The sequence below is a fragment of the Meriones unguiculatus genome, chromosome 8 (genome assembly GCF_030254825.1).
Source record: "Meriones unguiculatus strain TT.TT164.6M chromosome 8, Bangor_MerUng_6.1, whole genome shotgun sequence".
NCBI classification, from domain to species: domain Eukaryota; kingdom Metazoa; phylum Chordata; class Mammalia; order Rodentia; family Muridae; genus Meriones; species Meriones unguiculatus.
Genome location: NC_083356.1, coordinates 5,407,813 through 5,425,764, shown reverse-complemented (window position 1 = coordinate 5,425,764; position 17,952 = coordinate 5,407,813). Strand labels below are relative to the sequence as shown.

The following is a 17,952-nucleotide window of genomic DNA, read 5'->3' as shown; positions in this document are numbered from 1 at the left end:
AGTCCCTTGTGAAGGGGAAGTTAAGGCAGGAGGAGCTTGAAATAGCTGGTCCCACAGACATCCAAAATTAAGAAGCCGAGATAATGCGTCTGCTCCTTGGGTTCCTTCTCCATGTCCACACTCCGGGAGCTCAGCCAGTACAGTACAGCCAACAGTGGGTGGGGCTTCCCACCTCAAATAATAGAGTCAAAATAACCCCCTCAGCCGTGCCCGGAGGCCAGACCCTCTCCCAGGTGGCTCTAGGCTTCACGTTGAAAACTGAGAAGAGCCAAAACCAGCCTCATGAAGCCTTCAAGGACCATGGACAAATAAATACCTGATGGTACACTACGAGACTTGGCCAGGAAGACCAAGAAGATCGACGGTTTCCTGCCTCCTATTTTATGTTTCTTCATTGGTGTGTGCGTGTGTCTAGTGCACATGTGGAGGCCAGAGGCTGTCCTGTGGGAATCAGTTCTCTCCTTCCACCCCGGGTCTCTGAAGATCGAACTCAGGCCTGGCAGCAAGCACCTCCATCCCCTGAGCCGCCTGAGCAGGCTTTGTATCTTGGGTATTGCGTTGAACAGACAAATAGCGCCCACTGGATGCGGAAGATCAAGTATTGAGATCTCTTCACCAATCAGTGCCTGGAAATGGTTCGCTCTCCTTGGAGACACAGTAGGTAGGTAGACCAGGAACTCTTCAAATGCTAATTTCCGGAAGTTACTGATTCCCTTGATGTTTGACAGCAGAATGGGACAGGAGTGGGCAAGCGGGTGTAGTCCGTCTAATGTAACAGCCCCCATGGAGGCCTCCAGTATCGGGACCCTTGGCCATACAAAATAGTACAGTCCCTGTGCAGGATTCAGGTACAGGGACTCGTGGGTACAGACAGCCAATGGTGCAGCTTTCTCGGGCTCTTCTGACAAGAAACAATGCAGATTCTCTTCTCTGGCTCCCTGCAGTCTACTCTATCTTGTCTCCTGTCTTCTGTCTGCTTCCTCCCTGGCCTCCCTTAAACTCTTCAAATGCTATTTGGTTGTTAATGGCCAAGACTTACGGGTACTTGCCTCTCTGGAGACAGCATATGAGAGCCAGGGTATAGATACTCAGGATCTGAGGCATCTAGAGGAACATTCAGGAACTGGATGCTGAACAGGGCTGGGCTCAGCCAGGCATCTACTGCCACAGAGCACAGGAACCCAATGGACTGACGTGACTCCCAAGCAGAATCAATGCAATAAGTGGCCCTGCACCAGAGCCACAGACGGATGTGAGCCCCAGGTGATACTGCTAGGGCTGAGGCCTCTGCTGGCAGAGGCTTCTGCTGCTGCCATACGGCCACAAGCCTCCAAGGCCCATGTGCCACTGCATCCCCAGCAGCCCAACAGTGGCTGTCAGCGAGCTGTGCTGGAGAGCCAGGCCTGAGGCTCACGATCTGGGCGGCATCAAGTCCCAGCGCTGGGTGGTCATGGGCCTCTCCAGTGTTCAGCTGTCAGGCCGCGAGGTAGTGCTTGTGGCATCCATGCTGCTCGGCTCACAGTGGCACCTGCAGGAGCATCACCTCCCAAGGCCTGAGCTTTCCCAACCATCCAGCTGCTACCTGAAACCAGCACCCAGGCTGGCGCTCATCCCACTCTCGGGCCATGCCTGCTGCCACTGTCGCCATGGCAGCCATTCTCCACCGTCTCTGCCTTTTTTTTTTCCCACCAGCTCAGCCCGTGCTCCCAAAAGTAGGCAAAGAAGAGGCTGCTCAAGAGAAGTCTTTATTACACCTGTAGTGGCAACACCAAGAGAGATGGCACAGGAGGTTCCCAGCAGCCTAAGCCACCAACTAACATGGTCCAAGAAGGGGTGCTGAGACTGGTCGCTTTCTCTGCCCACCCGAGCTCTGAATAATGATGCGGGGACTTGCATTTATTTATCATATCTTTACGCCTTAGCTTGGTCTTGCTGCCAACTACCTCTTATATTAACTTAACCCGTTTCATTAAACTGTATTTTGCCATGTGGCTGTTACCTGTCCTTAGCTTCATGCATCCGACTTCCTCTGTGTCTCGGACTCAGATCCTTTCCCAGAGTTTCTATCTCTTCAGAAGCCCTGCCTATTCTCTCCTGCCTTTGCTACAGGCAGTTTGGCTTTTTATTCAACCAATCAGAAGGTGATGGAGAACAATGTTTCCAAAATACCGAGGCAGACGATGTTTCCTAAAGATCTGAACACCAAAGTCCAGCCTGTGCTCAACTCTCTGGGCCCAAACATCAGCGTCTGAATCAAACAAGGGCAGTCTTTACACAGAGCATAAACAGACACTTGTCATGGTAGACCCTCCCGCAGGGGACATGCTCCTTCTCTGGACAAGGTGGAAGGAAGTGTTTTTCTAGGCTGTGATTGCAGAGAGCCTAGCACACACGGTTTCTAACAGCCTTGGCAGAGGCCGTGTGTTCAGGAGCCAGGGCAATCGGCACCGCCAGGGCAGTCTTTCACGTGGTTGTGTCAAGGGATCCATGGAGTGTTCCAGATGGCCAGTGCTGCCAGAAGGGGAGCCAGGCTGGCCGTTAGACTTGCAGTCTTCTGCTCAAGACAGTTCAGGCTGCACAAGAGCCCTGTAACTGCGCCTCAGATAGTCATGTGACCCCATCCCCATTGCTGGTGCTTACATATGGGAAAACAAATATAAGGATGCTTACAAACAGAAAGAACTCCTAGGGCCAACAGTGAGGTTCCCCCAATGGTGAATTAACAGCTTTACACCTGCTGAGTCCCTGGGGACAGCAGGATCCCAGGTCTGTCCCAGCCCAACCTTAGGCAGGCACTTAAGGCACCTGTGCAACTCAGCGACCACAGGTGATAAGTGACCGTCACTCACTCCCTGGGACCAGAGAAACCGCCCCACCCCCTGCCCATCCGTGCCTGTTGGTGAGTAGGTTTTTGCTGAGGTGAATTAGGATATTGTTCATGGTCCCATCTGTGATATCCACCCTAATCCCAGCAATGTCCCTCCCAAATCCCAGCAATGTCTGAAAATCTTGGGAATCTGATTGATCTCGGGATCCATCTGTCAAGAGGTTTTTGTGCCAAAATGAACACAATTTTCTTTTTGTAAATAAAAATGTGCAATAAAAAATCAATTAAAGCCCACAGCAAATGGCAAAACCAATGCGCATTGAACCGAAGTTAAAAATCATTGAAGGTAAATGAAGAAATAGTTAACAGATGAGATAAAGAAAAGGGTGGGTGGGAATGCAGAAGAGAATCAAAGCTAAAGAAACCAATAAGAAAAGTAGAATATTAGGAAAGAAAAGAAAAAAGAGCAAGATCAGAAAAACTTAAATTAGAAGACAAAAATCACAATGAGAAAATTGGTAATCAGAAAAATGAAGGGGAATTTTAAAAAACAAACAAACCATAAATCCTTTTTACAAACCACAAAACCTGGGGCTCAGCACTTAAGAACATGTATTGTGCCTGCAGAGAAGCTGAATTAAATTCCCTGTCACCCACATCAGACAGCTTACAAGTACTTACAACTCCAGTTCCCGGGGATGTCCCTAAGCTGAGGCACATGCATATATGCAGATACACACACATGTGCATGTAAATATATAATAATAAATTAATTTTTAAAAACCGTAAGATAGTCAAGTATTTAAGAAAATGAAGAAACAGAGGGAAGGGGTACAGGGCCTAGGGCAGATGTGGGGGGGGAAGAGTCACAATGACTACTCAATAATTTAAGTGTAAATTGGTCAAATGTGTGAAAAGGAACGAAAAATAAAAATATTTTTAATACAATCCAGTAAAAACATTAGCAAGTATAGTTGTTGTTTTGTCAAGGATGGTAAATGTAGGGGCAGAGGCGTCCCTCTTCCCTATGGTTTATGCTGCTGCTGAGCCTGACTACAGCCTCCCATGTCTGCCCAGGCTGTCTTCACTCCAGGAGCATCCGCTGGTGTCTGTCAGGGACCCCTGCTGGTCACACTCGGCCTTGCTGGCTGGGCAGGCGCTCCTACCCTCCCTCAGGCTCCCCAGTTCCTCAGCCCTGTGCTGAGGAATGCAGCTGAGGGCGCCTCCCCAGGGTTAGGAGGGTGGGAGGGGCACCTCCCAAGGGTTAAGAGGGTGGGAGGCAAGCACAGCACTGAGACCAGCACAGGCGGACGTGTCTCCATGCTTTCAGGGTCAAGCAGCAACCGGCCTGCTAGAGGGCCACAGCTCTGCCTGTCCAGAGTTGTGGCTTATGAGTTCCGGGGCTGCGGCAGTGGGGTGGAGCCTGCTGACTTCAGGCACAGGCTGTCACACCCGCTAGTCTCAGTCGATGAGGTCGCTCCCAGACACCAAGGGCAGTTACCTTTCCCTAAACCATCCGCTGCCTGGGCCGACCTTTACCGGGCCATCCTGCTCTCCAGAAACATCTCCCAGGAGTGTCTCTGGTCCTGGGGCCTGAGCCTTCAGGCTGACTGGATGGCTCCCCCTCTTAAGCAGGTTCCCTCTCAAGACTGCAAGCGGCCACAACCTTCTCCACGGCTGACCTGTCTCAGCGTCACATCTGGAGCTGGGTCTCTTGAGCTGAGGGTCGAGGTGCAGTCTCTTCCCCAGGCTGCCCAGCTTCTCTTTGAGACAAGGCTTCTGCTTCCTCGCCTGACAGGACGCTGAGGCCGGCCCTGTCTGATTTGGCCATCTTCTGGGTGTCACACTTGTTCCTTCCCAGTTTTCAGCTCTTCCTTCCGTGGAGTTCTACAACCCTTCCTCTCTTGGGAAAAGGCTACTTTATTTTACCCAACAGTCGTGACACCGAGAAAGCAGCTAGCCCACCACCTTACCACATAGCCCAGGCTGGCCTCAAAGCATCTATGTAACTGAAGATGACCTTGAACTCTTGATCCTGCTCTCTCTGCCTCCCCAGGACCACAGGTTTGCACCACGTCTGGCATTTCGCTGACTGATCTTAAACCTGGTAGAGAACATCAGTTGCTGAGGTTTCCAGGTATATCAGGTGTTCCTGTGTTAGCTGTGGCCTTTTCCACCCAGGAAAGGAACGGACTCCTTCTGCTCCCAGGTGAGCATGTGGGCTGCGCGCTGGACTACAAGAAACGGTCATCACCAATCTAGTAAAAGCCTTAGGGACAGACGTGCCGCTGTTGAGGCCAAGGTGAAGTGTGGCTATCTATCCTCAGATGCAAGGGCAGAGCGTGTGAGTGTGTGTGTGTGGTTTTAAACTTACCTAAGCTCAACAATGTGGAAAAGAACTTGTACTGTCTTTTTTTTTGCCCCAAATTATTCAACCATCGGTGTAAGCAAGTGAGCTACACTATATATAACCTCAGTTTTCTACGTGATTTCTCTTTAGAAGTTGTGGAGTATAATTAAAAAGTGAGTTGATTTGAGGATCCTTTATAATGAATATCCAGAGTGGGAAAAGGAACCCAGTAATTCTACCCTATGAGACAAGTGATGGTAACTTAGACACATCAATTCATCAACACTAACTTCTGTCCTGTACAAGGTCAATTTTAGTACTAATGACATGCTTAAAAAACCTTACGATACACAAGCAGCTACAAGTCTAGCATGTAGCCAAGATGTATACATATGAATGAAAAACTAGTGAGAAACAAGTCAAAAGGGGCACAGTGGTGTACTCCCATAACCCCTGCAGCTGGGAGGCAGAAGCAGGAAGATCAGGAGTTCGAGGCCAGCTGTTTTCTGTACTTTGGTCTCCTTTTTCCCTTCACTGGGCACTTTAAAGACATTCAGGAAGTGACTGGGTGTCTCTATCAATGCCATCAATCCACGGAAGTCTCTCTCCTCAGCACCACCCTGTACCCACCCTTCCTTCAAGAGCACAGTACACGAGGGTAGCAAGCGTGCAGCCTCAAATCAGTGTCTCTGCTCCAATACTCATTCATCGGGTGACACTGGGCAAGGTAAATAACCTTACATATGCCTCCATTCCCTTACTTGGAAAGCAAAGCCCATGGCTCCTGATTCCTTTCAGAAAACCTCCCTGCTGTGGCTCCCACCCTCATCCACCTCCCCACACATCCACTGCTGCCAGCAGATCTCCCACAGGGCCGGGGCTCCCACTCCTCCCAGACTATGCTTCCTCCTCGAACTTGATTGTTCTTCCCAATCCTTTCAGTCTGAACCTAACGTCTCTTCCATCTTCGCGCTTGTGACCGTGACCTCTAGTGGCCAGGGGCTTAGTTTACCCTACACAATCAGTTTTCAGAGAAGAGCTGCTTGGCCTCCCTCCAGTCTTCTAACAGGCGGGAAGTGGCCACGTGGAAGCACTGCTTAGATCGCCCTTGACCTGGGCACACAGACCCCTAATGCTTGTTCTTGCTATTTCTGCCTCTGGGGACTCTGCGAAGCACTTTCCATGGACCACTTCCTGCAGCTCCCATATAAGGTAAGCAGAGGCTTAGGGCCAAGCCACACCCCAGTCATTAGACTTCCAAAACAGGCAAGGGTTAGGGCATGTAAGGGGCTTGCTCCAGGACTCGCCACCAGACACATCGATGCTCAGCCGCATCTGACTCCACAGTGTAACTTCCAAGTCTAGTAAGCTGTGAGCATCACAGAACAGAACCCCTCCCAGGAGGGGAGAACCCCGTGTTGGCCCCACTGTCGGTAAGTTGGTCTTTTAGTTTAGGTGCAGGGGAATGGACGGAGGCAATTCTGTTATCTATTCAATGCTCTCTCTACAGAAATCACTTTATTAACGTGGTAATGAAGTAGCTTTGTATTGTGATTACAAAAATTCATGAAAATGTAAAAATGCTACAATTATGAAACACTGAGGAATATAACTAAATATAACATTTAAAGTTATTTATAAAATAAAATACTGACCCTTAAAAATATCTCATCACTTATATTTTTATTTTCATAAAAACTTAGTTTATTTGAAGCATTTCTCACTAGTTAGGCAACAGCATACTTTACAGTGAATTAACATCCATCCAGAGAGAGGAGAGTCTTCCTCAGATGTGATTTCATTTTCTTAAAAAGCCAAACAAAACACTTGATTTCAGTAAGAAAAATAAAGTACACATAAAGGCAAAAACAACATCAGTGATCTTAGAGGTCAGCCACTGTATCTTTTCTTGAGTTCTTCAATAGAATCCTCCAATTCTGATTTTTCTAAGTGATTGAATAATACGTTTATGACTGAAAAAGAAAAAAAAAACTGTATATCACTCTCATTTTATAAAACTATGCAAAACATAAACTCAAAAGATAATCTGACCTATCAAGTAAAATTGTCACCAATTTTTACTAATAATTACCATTTTTCAAAAATTCTAATTTGTACATTTAAGAATGTTTGTCTTTGCTTTTTGAGATAGTGTTGCTTTATGTAACTATGGCTGTTCTGAAACTCAATCTGTAGGCTGGCCTTGAACCCCAGAGATTCACCTGGCCCTGTCTCCAGAGTGCTGGGATTAAAGGCGAGTGCCACCATGCCCAACTAGTTTGTGTATTTAAAAAGTAATCTAAAAAGAAAAAAGCTATATAGCAATCCGATAGTATTTCTCCAGACAGCACATCTTGCCAACAGCACAGATCCCCGCATCTGCACGACACTAATCTAAGAGGGCACGCTCAGCCCCGGGAAGCACCGTCACAGCCCAGGCTTCTCTTTTTTAGTGTATCAGTGTTTCACCTGCATGTACATATGTCACCATGCCTGCCTGGTGTCCACAGACAGAAGAGGGCATCACAGCCTACGGAGCAGTTACAAACTGTTGTAAACCACCATGTAAGTGCTGGGAACTGCTCTCAAGTCCTCAAGAGCAACAGCGCCGTTAACCACTGAGCCTTCTCTCCGTCCTAACTCGACTTTAATCCTTAACTGCTGTCTACTTCCCAGTGTCAAGCTGTCTTTCTCTTGCTGCTGTTTACTGTTTTGTTTTTAAAAGGGTCTTCCCTGTTGTAGTCTAGGCTGGCTTCAAACTCCAAATCCTGGCTCAGGCCCCAAGGGTTAAGATCACAGTGCATGCAGCACCACATCCAGCTGAGTGCCTACATAACGACTCAGCCTTGTGCGTCATGACTAGAACAAGGACCTAAGAGGAGCTCAAGGATGCTCAGGGCAGAGAGTACCTCAGAAAGGCATACTGAAGGGCTGGAGAGATGGCTCAGAGGTTAAGAGCACTGGCTGTTCTTCCAAAGGTCTCGAGTTCAATTCCCAGCAACCACATGGTGGCTCACAATCATCTCTAGTGAGATCTGATGCCCTCTTTTGGGACACATTCTGACAAAATTCTGTATCTGCCGATTTTTTCAAGGCAGGGTTTTTCTGTGTAGTCTTGGCTTTCCTGGAACTTGTTCTTAGAGCAGGCTGGCCTCAAACTCAGAGATCTGCCTGCCTCTGCCTCCTGAGTGCTAGGATCAAAGGCATAAGCCATGATTTCCAGCTTTTGCTAATTTTCAAAAGTAAAAAGAAAACTGGCATTCTTTGTTATGCATGGGGGCACATTCCTGTAATCTTAGCACTCAGCACTCATGAGGACTGCTTCAAGGTGAAGTCAACCTGGTCTACTTGGTAACTTCTAGGCCAGCCAGAGCTACACAGGAAGACCACATCTCAAAAACAAAGCAAGGCCTGGAGAGATGCCTACAGGTAAAAAGTACTTGCTGCTCAGCAGATGACACAGATTTGGTTCCCAATGACTAAAACGTGGCTCACAACTGACTCTAGCTCTAGCTCTGACCCCATCTCCCCAAGAATCTAGCACACACATGGTACGCATACATATAAAAATTTTTAAAGAAAATTTGCAAAATAATTGCATCCTTATAATCAAATGATTCATCTTTTGCCTAAAAATATAAACAGACCCCAAAACTCTGAGCAACTGAAATTTTAGAGTTTGATTTTTATGCCAGACTGCATATAAATAAGGAAAGATTTCAGGGTCATCCTTTGCCATTCTTGACCCCCACCCTGGACTCCAGCTGCACTGCACTGGTAATGCTCTGAATGCTACTAGTGTGTCTGTCCAGAGCCTCCAGGGTGTTGATCCCTCTGGTGGAGGCCTCTATTCCCCACCCACTTTTGGTCTTCTGCACTTTAGAATTCAGCACATTTTAAACAGACTCAAGGGCAGAGCTTTCCAGACGTGCTCAGACACACCCTAAAGCCAGCTCTGTGGTGGGACCCTCGGCAGAACTCAACCTCTGCACCACTGATACATTCCAAGAAGAGTCCAGGTTACAGCTCGGCAGCCTGAGCTCAAAGCTCTAGTATGGTTTCCTAACTGTGTGACCTCGGCAAATGCCTTTAACCTGCCCATGCATTGGCTTCCTCTTCTCTTTGAGGAGGGCAGTAACAGTACCTACACTTGAAAATATTGCCAAGAGGGCTGGAAAAATGGCTCAGCAGTTAAGGACACTGATTGCTCTTCCAGACAGACCCAGGTTTAAATCCCAGCACCCACATGACAGCTCACAATTGTCCAAGATCTGACAATTTCACATAGACATACATGCTGGCAAGACACCAAGGCACATAAGATAAAGATGAGTAAAAATGGGAGGGAGGAGAGAGAAAATACTGCCAAGAAATACAACCCACTTTAACTATATAGAATTGAACTGTATAGAGTCAATTATTTAACTTTAGTATCTTGCACATGGTAAACAGCAGGTGGTTAAACTTCAGCCCAGGAGGATGAGAAGCGGATAGAAAGCTTGCTTTCTCAAAACTTACTCTTTCTCTCGGTTCCAGACATAAACATGACTGCCATGTCAAACCTTTTCAGTTGAGAAAGTCTTTGTAGGACTTCAAAGATGAGAGATGGCTTTTCCTTCCTAAAACAGTCCAAAAAGAAACATAAACGATCAGCTAACGGCAGCTCTTCACCTCCAGTAACAAGGTCTTCACTGTCCCCACGGTACGCCTGTATTTAACGGCACAGAGAAGTATACCCCGCCAACCGCAGACACTGCAGTAGCTCAAACGGGAGTGCACATGGCACACGGCTCTGCTCTCACTGAGCTCTTCATGCACTGCCTTTCTCTAGAAGGAAGTCCTTCCCTCATTTAGACTTTCCCTCCATCACTGTTCATCATCTCATTTCCGTAACAGTAAATCGTACTAGGAAGTTAATGTTGCCATGTACAAAATATTAAGATCAAAGAGAGTGAATTTTCTAAATCATTGGACATAACATTATAACGTGAGAATACAACTAAAAACTTCAACTTACTCAATGTAGAAGTCATGTAAGATTTTAATGATTTGATTGAATACATCTGGATCTAGGTTTCTCTGAAACAACTTCGGATACAAAGATGGTTCGATTTTCTTGGGAAAATAAGAGTTAGAAAGTTAAATTTGATAACATTCATATTACATTATTATGCAATAATTGCTCAGGTAAAATATTATGAATAATTACTAAACACCACTACTTAATGAGAAATAGGTTTTACTTGGACATAACTCTGAGAGGAGGGAAGTGATAGGGACAGAAGATAATCAGGGCTCCAAGCTGGAAGGTGCTCAGGATCAAGGGTGCTGCTCCCTGTTTGAGCAGAGGACTGGGGTTCAACTCCTAGCACCCCATGGTAGCTCATAACTGCTATGACTCCAAATCCAAAGGGTCTGACACATTTATATGCGCGCGCGCGCACACACACACACACACACACACACAATTAAAAATAATAATTAAAATAGAGAGACCCATGAACTGAAGAGATAGACCCCCTATGATAGAGCTCCCAAACTCCAGCTACAAACAGAGATAAAGGTGGACTTGCTTGAGGTATTACTGGGGGTCACTGTTGAAAGTGTAAGGCAGTGTTCCTACACTTGAAAAAGACGCTAAGTTCATATGATTTAACTTATGTTCCTGACGCAAGTAAAAGCTCACTTTCAAGAAAACAACTGTCCAGATTCTGTGAGCACTGCCCAGTACACAGAAGACCTCAGGATTTCAGTTTCCTTCCCCCTCTTGAAGAATTAAACATTAAAGCTCAGGATATAAAATATAAAGTTAGACTTTAAGTCATTTTAGGCCCTGGAATTTCACATACAGCTCACTTCTCAAAAAGAAAATCAGGTTTCCTAAATAAAGGACAACGTACACCAGAAGGGAGAGGCATTTTCTGCAGCTGTCTTACACAAAAGGCAACAGCGCTGAAGCGCGCAGAAGACTTTCTCTGACTACTTCCAGGAGCACGGTGGGGCCCCTCCTGCTTACCTGCAAGTACTGATACAACATGTCTGGGGAGCTTCTCAGCTGTCTGAAATCAGACTCGAGCTGGAAGGAGTTGGCAGGAACTGGAGGCAGAACAGCAGTGGCAAGCTGACCCGGCGTCTGCTCTGCCTTCACAGGCATCTTCTCACTGAGAGGCTGACACACGTCCTGCTTCAAATCACCCTGTGGTCTGCAATAGTCAACCAGCAACAAAACAAGCAACCAAAACTCAGTAAAGGAGAGAGTAATGGGAAACTTCTAACTTCCACTTTGTTAATACTGTGTTCTCTACCTGCATTCTGACAAAGTGCACACAACATACATGTTTATGACATGTATGTGTATGTTCTTTCAATGTTTGCGTAAAAATATACAACATGTATCTTTAAAACTTGTGCATATACCTTGCAAATCTTCATATTCTAGCTATGCAGTGGCTGGGGATGAGTGGGCACCCTTTGAGAACATCATCTCTATCTAGCAAAACTCAGCCTTTCAAAGTCTGAATTATCACAGCTTCAAGATATTTCAAAAAGGAAGAAATACTTCACTTTAAAGCCAACCCTTCAGCATTTCTGAATAATCCACACAATATCTTAAATAAAACTTCTACTACAGTCCAGTGTTTAACATAGACAAACTCCATGAGTTTACTGAGTGGCAATGTAAGACTACCCAGAAGCCCAAACCAACCCAGTAGGCCTGAATCTTCCCCAGCCATCAGTAAGGGAACCATGTGACCCGAACTACCTCCCCCCTCCCTCTCTCCCTCTCTCTCTCCCTCCCTCCATTCCTTCCTTCCTTCCTTATTAACTCTAAGTTAGAACTTCCATTAAGGCATTTTCACAGAGACATATCATTATACTGTGTTCTAATTCACCCAACCCCTACCACCACCCTGCCCCCACCTCCCTTGCTGAGGTCCCTCCTTCCTTCCATATTTGTTTTTGGATCTTAATTCTAAACTATATTTATAGAGTGCTCAGCATTCTTCAGTATTGATGGATATAATGGTAACATTTAAATTCTTCATTTCTTATGGTGCTTCCTTCTATCAAATTTTCTCTCTTTCAAGCTCTGTCTTGCTAAACAGTAAAATAGATGGAAGATCTAGAGAAGAAAATGAGCAAAATCAATCTGATTAAGAGTTAAAACACAGCCAGGCAGTGGTGGTGCACACTTTCAATCCCAGCACTAGGGAGGCAGAGGTAGGGGGATCTCTCTAAGTTCGAGGCCAGCCTGGTCTACAGAGCAAGTTCTAGGACAGCCAAGGCTACACAGAGAAACCCAATCTCAAAAGGAAAAAAGCCTGAGAACACTTTGTTTATCTGTAAGTCACCTGTAGTCGCCTTTGGTAAAGGAAGGATGATGTTCCCTAGGCAAAATCTCACCGTGCAGACGGAAAAGCAAACTAGATCCCTCAGGTAGTTACTGCTCAGATGTGAGTGATAAGGATGAGTCAGAGCTCTCTGCAGTACCCCTGCCTGTGGGGTCACCGTCACTACAGAGATGTCACAGGGCTACTCACAGTGGGGCCGAAGCGTCACTCATTTCTTCTATTTTCAACATTTTAGCTCTGGGAGTATCACCTGCAGGCAAAGGGTCCCCCTGGCTTGAATTCTTCTTGCTTGGGGTGCCCACAGCTGCTGGTGGATTTGCTCGGTCACTCTCAGGAGCAGTGGCAGTGCTATCTGGCGCATCAATAGTCTCGATTAAATTGCCAATTTCTTCAATAGAAACCTTCTTGAGTGCTTTCTAAAACAATTAAAATTGACTCTTTAAATCAGTATATTAAAAAGTTTTCCCATCTTAAGGTCACAAATTTTAAAAGACTGCTATGTCCTTACAGCTAACATCCCAGTTAAAAGTAAATTTAATTTGTTGGCCAGACAGACTTAGGACTTACCCTGTCTGAGAATACAAACAATAAACAGCTATCTGCCTACCAGGGACTTCAAAATGGGAAGTAAGGGTGTACACAGTGACAGCTGCAAAGGTGAAAGCTAAAGTGTTGAGAGAGGAGAGGCAGAGCAGAAGGCTGTAAGGCAGGCCATGGGGAGGAAGGAGGGAGCCGTGCAGACGCCTGGTGAGGGATTGAGGAACCTGTGTGCACATCACAGTTTGGACTCTACCTTCAAGACAATAAGGGAAAAGGATAGGACACCCTAACAGCAGTTCTGTGGGCTGAGAAAGAACAAGAGTAGACTAGAACCAGCACCACATAAGAAAGAGTCTGGCTCGAAACCCCAAGTACACTCTTCAGGTGTGTGACAGCCCACACTACAGACTTGCCAAGTCATGCTTAAGAAGGTGGTAGGGGCTATCCAAAGTGATGTTCCAGCTTAGTAAGTACCATCCACTGTTGACCACGTAAGCACCAAACAGGCAGTTTCTCTTGTTTCTGCGGCTGTGCTGTGCTCTGACAGCTGCCCGCAAGCTTCTGTCAGAGTGCTGGGACTACGGCTGTTCTTCACTGATCCAGCTTTCCATGGGTTCCAGGGAATGAACCTGTGTCCACAGCCTGCATAGCTGTCCAGCCCTCTCCTGGCCCGACTGCCCACTTCTGTTTCTAAGACTTCAGTCTCTTGTTACCTTTGTCTATTAGGAGGGTCACGTGGAGGTCAGAAGACAACGGACAAGTCAGTCCTCTCCTCCTATACAGATCCCAGAGATCACACTCAGGGTGTCAGTGGGTGACAAGCACGTTCACCCACTGGGTCATCTTGCTGGTCCCTCTCAATCTTTAAGTGTTCTTGCCTTATTCTTTAATTTTTAAAAAGCTTTGCCTTATTAGTATTTATACTTTTGTACTGTGTCAGCTGGTTATAACTTGTATCTCATTGGGAAGGGCATTTATGTCTGTCCTGCTTTCTCTAAACCTAATATGCAGTACTTTCTCTACTGCTTTCCATACCTCCCATAATCTCTTCCTCATTCTTTAACCCCTTTTCTGCTTTCCCATGCCCCTTATTCACTACTTAAATGCTGAAACAAAAATGCTGTAAACTACATTTTCCCAGCCAATACCCTAGTGGTCTCCTGGCCCTGAGCACAGAGAGATGCCCAGTACCTTCCCCTGCTGTCAGCTTTCTCCTGTATATAACAAGCAGAGACAATCCATCAGCACAAACAAAAGCAGGCGGGGGAAACCAAAATCCAAAGAAGCTTATGTCCCAATGACACACAAACACAATAAAACAAACACCAATTCTGCCACAGCAAGTTCTCACCAAGCTGACACCTTCTTGATAAGAAAAATAAAGATGACACGCCTGGAACGCCAGAAAAAGCTTCTAAAAAGGATCAGTGATCATCTAAGGGACCCAAATATCAATTCAGAACATAGACAAGAAGTTACCAAAGAGGATAAGTAATCGGTAACATGAAGGAAAAATTCACCAAGGAAACTGACACTAAAAAGGCACCAAACAGAAATTCCAGAAGTGGAAGATCAGGAAGCGTCAATGGACAATGCCAACCAGAATTTCAGAGATGGAAGACAAAGTTAGACAATAAAAAAATATAAAACTGACTCAAATTCCTTTATATAAGAAAAATGTAAACATGTGTAAGTGAAACATACGTTACACAGAAATGAAGACAGGTGAATTCTCCCTAATTTTGTCAATAAATTCTATGAGGCACTTATTAAAAGAGAATTAGACAGGTACATCAAGTTTTTCAACATTTTTAAGTTTACTAGTTCAAAGGTTTGTTTCCAATTCTAGTAATGTAACAGTGTAACACATTAACGGCTGGGGGAGATGATCAGCTTTACTTACAGATGGCCCACGATCAGCTGGGTAAGCTACAGGTTTTATCACGTTGTGTCTCTGTGTGGAGTCAAGAAAGACATCATCCCAATGTCCTTTCTCAATTAATTCCTTGAAAACAAATTTGGAAAGACTATGAAAATAGTCTTGAGTTAACTGTATAACCAACAAATTCATGTATGAGATAGTAGAATACTTTGGTGAAGAAAGTGTTACCTTTTTAATTTTGGAAAGCTCGGTCACTGCTTGCTTATTTCCAGGTTCCAGAAGCAAAACAGTTTCAAAATCTGAGAATTAAAAAAATAAAGTAACAAAATAGTAAAATTATTTTAAAGATGACTTCTTTAGTTAATAATCCCTGTATTTATTTATTTATTCATTTATTTATTAACTTATTTAGGCTCTTTTGTAGCCCAGTTGTCCTTAAAGCAGCTATATAAAGATAACCTGATCCCTGATCATCCTGCCTCTACCACCCAAATGCTGGGATTATAAGCATGCCACCACACCCAACAGAAATCCCATTTTTATCTCAGTGAGTTTTACTTGGGACACTAGGAGGGGAGCAACAATAAGAACAAGTGTTGTTAAGCTGCCCACATGAATTTTCATGGAACTCTACTATACCCTTGAACTGTAGATGACACAGACTTACGGAGCCCTGAACTTAACCACAGCTCACACTTTAAAATGATGGAGTTCAGACGGGATGAGGCATGTTCAGGATGTGCAGGGATAGAGAGGGAGAATGTGAGGGAAGGGCTCATCAATGCCAGGCCCAGCTTGAGACCCATGCAACGAGACGGAGCCCACTCCTGACACTATTAATGATACTCTGCTATACTTGCAGACAGGAGCCTAGCATAAATGTCATCAGAAAGGCCTCACCCAGCAACTGATGGAAACTGATGCAGAGACCCAACATTAAGTGGAGCTTGGGAATCCTGTGGAAGAGGGGGAGGAAAGATTAAAGTACCCAGAGGTGTCAAGGACACCACAAGAAAATCCACAGAATCAGCTAACCTGGGCCCATAGGGGCTCACAGAGACTGAACTGCCAACCAGAGAGCATGCATGGGACTGACCTAGGCCCTCTGCACATATGTAACAGTTCTTCAATGGAGAACTCTTAAAACGGAAGGAGGGGCCATCTCTGACTACATATGCCTGGTCTTGCTGCAACTTGATATGCCAAGGCTAGCTGATATCCATGGGAGGCCTCCCCTTCTCTGAAGAGAAAGGGAGGAAGGATTGATGGGAGGAGGTGAGATGACGGGAGGGACTGGGAGGAGAGGAGGAAGGGAAAGCTGCAAACAGGATGTAAAGTAAATAAATAACAACAAAATTAGATAATAATTATCATAATTTTATTATTATTACTATTATTATTATTATCAGCAAAGTGATGACATAACTCCCTTGAGAGAATACCATACCCTAAAATATTACTCAGTTTTTAAAAGGCAATGAAGCCAGATGTGGTAGCACATTCCTATAATCCTAGTGCTTGGGAGGCAGAGGCAGGACTGCTATGTTCAAACCTAGCCTGGTCTACATTATCAATTGCTGGGCCAGCCAGGGCTAACACAGCATGCCCCTCTCTGAAAACCCTGAAGGCCAGTAAAGTTGCTCAGCTGGTACAGGCACTTGCCACAGCCCGGCTGATCTAAGTTCTACCCCAGAACCCACACGGTGGAAGAAAAGAACTAACTCTTTGCAAATTGGCCTCTGACCTCCACCTGCGTGTCTGTGACATGTGGGAGGGCTTTGCTCACTGGAGTTTCCTCTTCCCAAATGACTCTGGCTTGTGTCAAGTTGAGACAAAACTAGCCAGGACAGATTTCAAAGGAAAACCAACAGTGAGAAAAAAGAACAAGTGAAATCCAAAGATGAACGAACAAAGGGCAAAAAGCAATGAAAGAAAACACAAGTAACAGAACCAAGTTAGTTTTCTGAAGAGTGATAAAATGAATCCCTAAAGGACAAAATCATAAAGGAAGAGGAGATGAGAATGAGAAAGAATGAGAAAGGAGGGGCTAGAGAGATGGCTCAGAGGTTGGGAGCACTGCTTGCTCTTCCAGAGATCCTGAGTTCGGTTCCCAGCAAACATACGGTGGCTCACAGCCATCTGTGGTGGGATCTGGTGCCCTCTTCTGGCAATCAGGTGCACATGCAGGCAGAACATTGTATACACAATAAAATGGATAAATGTTTAAAAAAAAAAGAAAAAGAAAACTACGCTTAAAAAAAGAAAAGAACAAGTCATTTATTTAAAAAAAAAAAAAGAATTAGAAAGGAGAGCCAGGTGTGGTGGTGCACACCTTTGATCGAAGCACTAGGAGACAGAGGCAGGTGGATCCCCACGGGATGGAGGCCGGCATGATCTACATAAGAGACCCTCTCCCACATAAAGCAAAAAGAACAAGAGAGGAAATCACTATAGCCGTCATGTTGGTCTCAATGCTGCAGCTGCTGATTCCCTCTCTTCTCGACTATTGTTTTTCCTATTCCTCTTCAATTGAAATGTTCCTTTCAGCTGGCGATTAACCAGAGTATGTTATTAATAATCCAGCACACTATGCACGGTCCAGTTTTCAAACTCACCCTTGATCGCCAAAGTGTGCTTTGTTTCCAGGTCCCTTCTACTGTGGGAAACTATGGGAATCTTTGCTTCTACTCTTGGGAGTCTTAACAGGCTGAACATGTCAGTTATTAAATAGCCGTACCTTGCTTGGCCTCAGTAATCTTTCCCAAATATGTTCTTGCAGTTCCTCTTCTAGCAAAAGCTTTTGAATATGAACCATCTAGGAAGATCGCTTGTGTGCAGTCTCTTTCAGCTTCCTCATATCTATTGAACACAATAAAATTACTACCTGTAGCTTATAGAAAATATAATACTGGGTCCGGCAAGATGGCTAAGTGGGTGAAAGTGCTTGTTGTTAAGGCTGAGGACCTGAGTCTGTTATCTGGGACCCATACAGTGGAAGGAA

General features: G+C 45.4%; 1 protein-coding gene across 3 annotated transcripts in view; it reads right to left on the bottom strand.

The window, feature by feature from the left end:
- Positions 1–6,843: 6,843 nt before the first annotated feature.
- Positions 6,844–17,952, bottom strand: part of Rpap3 (RNA polymerase II associated protein 3) — a 31,661-nt gene continuing 20,552 nt past the window's right edge. For all 3 annotated transcript variants that reach the window (XM_021632839.2, XM_021632842.2, XM_021632840.2), the window contains exons 10-17: positions 17,689–17,810; positions 15,180–15,250; positions 14,973–15,074; positions 12,719–12,945; positions 11,194–11,380; positions 10,195–10,292; positions 9,696–9,796; positions 6,844–7,150 (exon numbers count right to left, since the gene is read on the bottom strand). In XM_021632839.2, the coding sequence (XP_021488514.1) occupies positions 7,068–7,150; positions 9,696–9,796; positions 10,195–10,292; positions 11,194–11,380; positions 12,719–12,945; positions 14,973–15,074; positions 15,180–15,250; positions 17,689–17,810 (991 nt within the window). In that variant the 3' untranslated portion in view covers positions 6,844–7,067. The remainder of the gene's footprint in view (positions 7,151–9,695; positions 9,797–10,194; positions 10,293–11,193; positions 11,381–12,718; positions 12,946–14,972; positions 15,075–15,179; positions 15,251–17,688; positions 17,811–17,952) is intronic.